Source organism: Octodon degus, unplaced genomic scaffold (assembly GCF_000260255.1).
Source record: "Octodon degus isolate 3935 unplaced genomic scaffold, OctDeg1.0 scaffold00575, whole genome shotgun sequence".
Classification (NCBI taxonomy): domain Eukaryota; kingdom Metazoa; phylum Chordata; class Mammalia; order Rodentia; family Octodontidae; genus Octodon; species Octodon degus.
This window is the reverse complement of record NW_004525151.1, coordinates 24,672-30,800: the sequence shown is the minus strand read 5'-3', so window position 1 is coordinate 30,800 and position 6,129 is coordinate 24,672. Positions and strand designations below refer to the sequence as shown.

General features: G+C 39.6%; 1 protein-coding gene across 1 annotated transcript; it reads left to right on the top strand.

The window, feature by feature from the left end:
• The first annotated feature begins 1,233 nt into the window (after positions 1-1,233).
• On the top strand, positions 1,234-5,909 carry LOC111814813 (putative neuroblastoma breakpoint family member 5). Its single transcript, XM_023708752.1, has 4 exons — positions 1,234-1,359; positions 1,459-1,671; positions 4,783-4,885; positions 5,789-5,909. The coding sequence occupies exons 2-4, from the start codon at positions 1,494-1,496 to the stop codon at positions 5,907-5,909; spliced, it is 402 nt and encodes a 133-aa protein (XP_023564520.1). The 5' UTR covers positions 1,234-1,359; positions 1,459-1,493.
• The last annotated feature ends 220 nt before the right edge of the window (positions 5,910-6,129 follow it).

Below are 6,129 nucleotides of genomic sequence, written 5' to 3'. Positions count from 1 at the left end.
CTAGAGTTTTCGGTCTTTACATGGTCCATGGCCCATGATCCTATTTATTGTCCTTCCACTCTACAAAGCACGGAAACTAATCTGAACAGTTCCGCTTATACCAGGAACTCAACATAGAGGCTCCCAATACCTAGGTGGTGATGACAGCTGGGAGAGTGAGGAGTTTTGCAGTGCATCGATTGCCACCTGCCAGTGCCTCCCAGCTCAATCTTGGATTCCTGTTCTTCTTACTCCGTTGTGCATGCGCACTGTGGGTCATGCTCACCATGGGCTCATGCTATAGATTTTGATGAGTTCTGTTAGTGGAACTGAGTCACAGGTCAACAAACTGACGTTGCTTCCCTCAGTCCATCAAGCCATATCCCATGAATAGATTTTTACAACTATGTTTTACTGAATACACTGAAAGAAGACATAAAGATACAAAGTATTTACAAATGTTTTCTAAGAAGTCACTAAGCACACACAAGATTTTATAAAATGAACAACCGTATTCTCTTCGACTGCTAGTGAGAAGCTTTTGTTGGAGTAGAAAGAAATCTCAAATACATATATTCTTCAGTAGCTGGTGATGTACAAAGCAACAACAAATAAAAGTCATAAATCACATCCTCCAGCCTCTCTGGATGTTAAGAAGTAGTGAGGTCTAATTTACCTTGGGTGTAATGAAAGGACTCAGCCCAGGGACTGAAAAGCAGGTCAACATAAACTTGAAGGGAGGAAAGTATAATCTTAAGAAGCTATGTTGCAAATTGAAAATAGAAACGTTTTATTCTCTTAATATTATATATTACTGCTTTGTCTATAATTTTAATAAATTTAGAAGTAACGGAGAAAAACTCAAAGAAGAGCACTGTGATGCTTTTGTATTTTTATAATTAGAATGAGTTCACAATTTTTACTTAAAAAGCATCCTTAAAATGTACCTTAATGAGAAACAGGTGTTGATATATATTCTAGACAGTGCTAAGAAAAACACAGTATGTTTGGTAATGGTTTATTCTACGGTGAGTTTATACATACATGTGAAAGAGCACTGTGAAAAATGTGTTGATCTTTGAGAAAGAGGCCATAGTTCTTGGCCAAAAAAGACACAAGTAATAAGATTGTGGAATGACTGTGCATTTGTCAGCAGTTGTCTTCTGGGTCAAGACACAGTAGCTTTGTGTACTTGCATAGCTGAGGCTGCTGGAAAGAGGGGCTGCATGACACCACCACATTCTATTACCTGACAGCAACTGTCAACATTACCTGCTTTGCTAGAGTTTGAGCTACAAGCAGTGTCTTCAGCTCTGGTACTTGATACTGATTGTTAAGGTTAAGAATACTCAAGTGTTCTTGGTGATGTTAATCTCAGCAGTAACTTAATAAGTATAGTTTTATCATACAACTGTCCTCATCCAACGTGTTTGATTTCATTTGATTTGAACTTATCATGTGTTTGGGATGTGTCCACAGTCTCCGGCTCTACCTGTTTCAACACATCCGTCATCATGGGAATACACATCGGGCCTCCTTGTCATTCAGAGGTTGAACTGAGTATTTCAGACCCTGAACAGCAATTACGATCACAGCTGGAGGAGAGTAAGGAGAAGTTTCATGAACTCAAACAACGTTTTCTTGTGTCTGAAGCTACTGTCTATTCCATGGCTAAGGAGCTGCAAAAGCACAGTAAGTTCGATGGTTCATGATCCCTGAAGTGGTGAACAAGTTTTTTCACACTGAGAAAGGACCTTTTCTTCCAAGTTGATGTTTCTCCCATGTTCCTAGAAGGTTAGATGTTCATTTTTATTCCTCGGTTAAAGATGATGCAAAACTCTCTCTAAGCATTCTGCAAAATTTCTTCTTTGTTTTTTAGAGTAAGGTCTCCCTATGTCCTTGAATCTCATTTTGAACAAACTATGTAACCCTGCTGACATTCAAATCATAGTATTCCTACTGTATCAGCTGAGATTTATAGCGAAATATAGGGTTACACTATGGTTATCAATTAATACTGATTCATTAATGAGGCTAAGGTTAAAATACCTTACTGCTTCCTCAACCAAACTCAGAATTAGCTCCTGTTGAAGATCAGTTATGACCATTTTTATTGGACCCTATTTTTACCTCAGGAGATCCTATAGATGTATAATATCACTGTTGACCTAAATTTCTACAAGAAATGATACTGTGTTTAACTCAAGCTTCTGTTGACCTCTTATTGACAAAATGCTATGCTGATTATGCTGAGGAAACATGTTGGTAGGGGTGTCTTGGTTTATTGGGCTCAGAGAGAATTGTGCTGCTGAATGAAACTAGAGCAGACATAAGGGTCACCATGGAGATCAGAGACTGCTCTGAAGAACAAGCCATGAGTCCTGGCTTGCACTTTTTTCCTTTTAGTTCAAGAGAACCACATTACACCCTGGTGTTGGAGCAGATATTTCTGGGATATAAAAGAAGCACCCCATCTACTTATAGCTGAGCCAGTGTACCTGGAGGGCCTTAGGAAGCTCAGCCAACCAAAGTATATCACTAAGGTTTCAGCGATGAGACATGAGGCCAAAGTCAGATGAAGACATGAATCCCATCAGCCACACTGAGCCCCAGGCTTGTGTCCAGGTTCCTCTCCCCTCTTCAATGAGCATGCCAAGCAGGAGTCCATTGAGCAGAGCACTGAGAGGGGCTGTGCTGATTGGAATCAGTGGACAAGGACAGTGTGCAACACCAAGAGTGCATACAACCCTACTAGTTTGGACCCAGAATTTGCATTTATGAAGTAAAGTTTTCTACAAAAGTCATTGGTGCAATGTATAGTTCAACTGAAATTGACCTAAATTTATGTAATGTTTTGGGAAAAAATCCAGAATTTCAAAATTAAATATGAGAGTAAGAAGAGATTATACACTGCACATGTTAAATCAAATAGTTACTCAAAGAATGAGAAATATGCAAAAATTCTCCTATTTATCAGCACTAAGGTTTCTTAACAATTAGCTAATAGAAATTAGTACTATGACTATCTTGTGTTTTTCCTCCCTTCCTCTCTTTCCTCATTCCTCATTGTAGTTCCTCTCTACTTTTGAGATATTTCTTCCCATTTCACCCTATCTGTGTGTATTTGAGACCTTATTTATTCTTTGAGCTCCTCATGGGAGCGAGGCAATGTTTACATGAATCTAATTTATTTCACTTGTGAGCAGATTTCCCTACAATATGAGTATTGCAGCTAAATACTTTGACTTTGAAGTTGACAGAGAAAACATGTATCCTGCTCTGCCCTTAGAGGTGATGGTGTGTCGAGCATGCACCCTGGATCCATCTCCATGGTTCTAGTGCAGGTTTCTTATCTTTTCCTACTCTCTGATTTCTCAAGTATTTATATGGTCTGTGGTCATACCTACTTCTGTTCCTGATCACTGTAGCCTAGTCTAATAAAATTCTTCCAACAATGCCTATCTCAAAGTAAACACTAAAGTTGGTATTTCTACTGCTCCTAAACTGATACAAATTTTTTAGTCTTGGGCATGGACTTTCAGGTTTTTGTTTCACATAATTCTTGTTCATATTTTTTTGGTGCAACTAGGGATTGAACTCAGGCCTTTGTGCTTACCAGAAAAGCACTTATTCTACTGTGCCATCTTCCTGGCCCTCATCTTTTAATAATCTGATCATTACCACAGTTCCAAGACAAGAATGTTTTCAGCTATAATCTATGAGTAAAGCCTATTGCTGCTTCCAGGCCACCTAAGTGTTTGACGTTTTGGTGTTTTTTTTTTCTTTTACTTTCTTTTTTTCATATTTTTTCTCTTTTTCGTGTACTTGATAAAGGATCTCACCAGGAAGCCCATACTCATAGTGATCCTCCTGTTTTCAGTCACATATTTTTCTGTGATTTAGGGCATGCATGCATAAGCACAGCTTGTTTGCTTCACAGGCTCAGTGTGCCTGGGGGTGGGATTAGCGTGGCATGTGGTCCCTGGGAATTGAACTCCTAGTCTCTGAGCTTTTCTAAACAGGACCTTAGTCCACTGAGTTATGCCTCTAATCATTCGTATTTGACTTTCAGTGCTGCAGGTTTGTTAATATTTTTTTCCTGGATGCAGATTTAGACATCATGGGATAACAATTCTTTTTTTTTTAAGTGAACACAGCAAGATTTTATTTTTTTCACAATAAAAACCATGAAAAGATAAACCTGGATCACTTGCCCCTTCTATTCTTATCTCCTCACAGTTCAAAATGCTTGCATCTCTTAATAGTCAGCATTCTCTTAGATCTGCAGTTGGGCTCACACACTGAAGCCTCAGAACAATCTTCTTCGTAGTTTTGGCCTTCTTCTGGAAAATTGGCTTAATCTGCACACCATAGCCACTGTTACCTTTCATAATGCCTCTTTTCCTGTACATATAGAGAATCCTTGCCTTTTGCACTGTGTCACTTTGTGGGGTTGATGCATGCCACACTTCTTAAAGAAAGTTCACTGGGTTTTGGGAACTTTCACCATGCTTGCAGGCATGCAAATAGCAAGGAAAGCGGGATATTAATTCTCACTCTGGCTACACTACTTAAATGATGTCAATTTATAGGCCTTTAAATGTTCACATTTCTTTGCATAAAATTGAGACCATGAACTGTCCTCTGTGCAGTAGATTGTAGTATGAAAACATGGACCTGCATACAAACACCCATGTGGGGTGATAGCATTTATATTTAGGTTGGTCGCAGCTCCCCTTCTGAAGGCCGTGGCATAGTCATGGGGCAACTGTGCACTGAGCCAGGGGCATCTGTCTCTCTCAGATTGTCGAAAGTTCAAAGACATTATCCGGTCTGTTCTGGGCGAGAAGCTGCAGTACAAGGAAGAAAGTCTGGCTGAGAAGCTGAGCCTGGCAGAAAATCTGAGGTAAGGATCTCTGTGCACTGCAGACAGGGTTGAAGGTGTGTGAATGCCTTGTGTGCCCACCCGGGTGGGGGAACAAAAAAGCTAGTCTGGTCCATGGAGAGGCAGAAGGCCACATGGAAGGTACACAGCTGATGATGAGCTATGAAACCTTTAGGGAACAAAACACTTGGTAGAGGATGCAATAAACTTTCATGAAAATTCTCATGAATACTTCTGAAATTGTATTGAACTTTATTAATATAAAGTTAGTTCAAAGGGAACAATTATGAGACTTTATTGTTTTGCACACTTTTAATATTGAGGAATTGCTACCTTATTTACAAGACTGCATATTCTTGTGTTGATGCATACCCATGTGTGACTTTTCATTCAGAAAGTGTGTTTCTTCCTGACACATATTTTTCTTTCATTTTGTCCAATTTTCTTAAGCACCATTTATAGAAAGAAGAACTGCACTTTATCAAAATCAACTGAATTTTTTTTTATCATGAGTTCTGCTTAGGGCATTGTGTGTAAGGAGTGACACCTCATATGAACGTTCTCCTGAATCTTCTTTGTTATCTTTAGTGTTGGAGACATTTCTGTTGCTTCACTGCACAAATGCACTGTTTCTCTACCAACAAAGAGATGTCTTCAGCCAATGCGGACGTCAATAGGCATCTTGGGAAGACTCATGGAGATGTTTGATTGGTTAGAGTAGAGGAGATGAGGAGAATGTTGAGGAATCCTCCAGGAACATTTTCTGACACAGAGGACAGCTGTCTTTATCTTTCTTTTCCTTTGCCATTGGTAGGCCCCTAAATCTGAATTCTGTTTTAGGGCAGCTTAAGGATTGTCTCATAAAATGTGTATCAATATTCATATGACCACTTTTGGGCTTTGATTTCTATCTGTTTCACCTAGGGAACGCAGTTTTCACATTCGAGATCAAGACCAGAAATGGTCCTTGTTTCATCAGAAATTACAGCAGGGGAGCAAAGCTTCCTTTCTCCTGTGTCAACATCTCAAGAACCTCCTCACCTGAGATGAGGAGGTGCCTTCTAATACCATCCAGGGTCATGCCTTCTATGAGCTTCTGGCTGTGGGCTGCAGGGTAGCAGAAGACCTTGTGCAAATGCTCAGTGCAAGTGAAGTATTCACAGTCTTTGCTTAGTGTGAAGAAATTCAAGGTGTGCAATTTGCAAGATGGTGCCTTCACAGAGGGTCCTTTAGTTCCTAGAGTCCATCTTTGTTATTTCTTCTCC

What these genes read in the sequence shown, in the direction of transcription:
- LOC111814813 (XM_023708752.1), top strand. Translation starts at nt 1,494, where the DNA reads ATGGGAATACACATCGGGCCTCCTTGTCATTCAGAGGTTGAACTGAGT. An exon ending in TAAGGAGCTGCAAAAGCACA is followed by an intron (nt 1,672 to 4,782) that starts GTAAGTTCGATG and finishes TGTCTCTCTCAG; the next exon opens with ATTGTCGAAAGTTCAAAGAC. An exon ending in AGCCTGGCAGAAAATCTGAG is followed by an intron (nt 4,886 to 5,788) that starts GTAAGGATCTCT and finishes TGTTTCACCTAG; the next exon opens with GGAACGCAGTTTTCACATTC.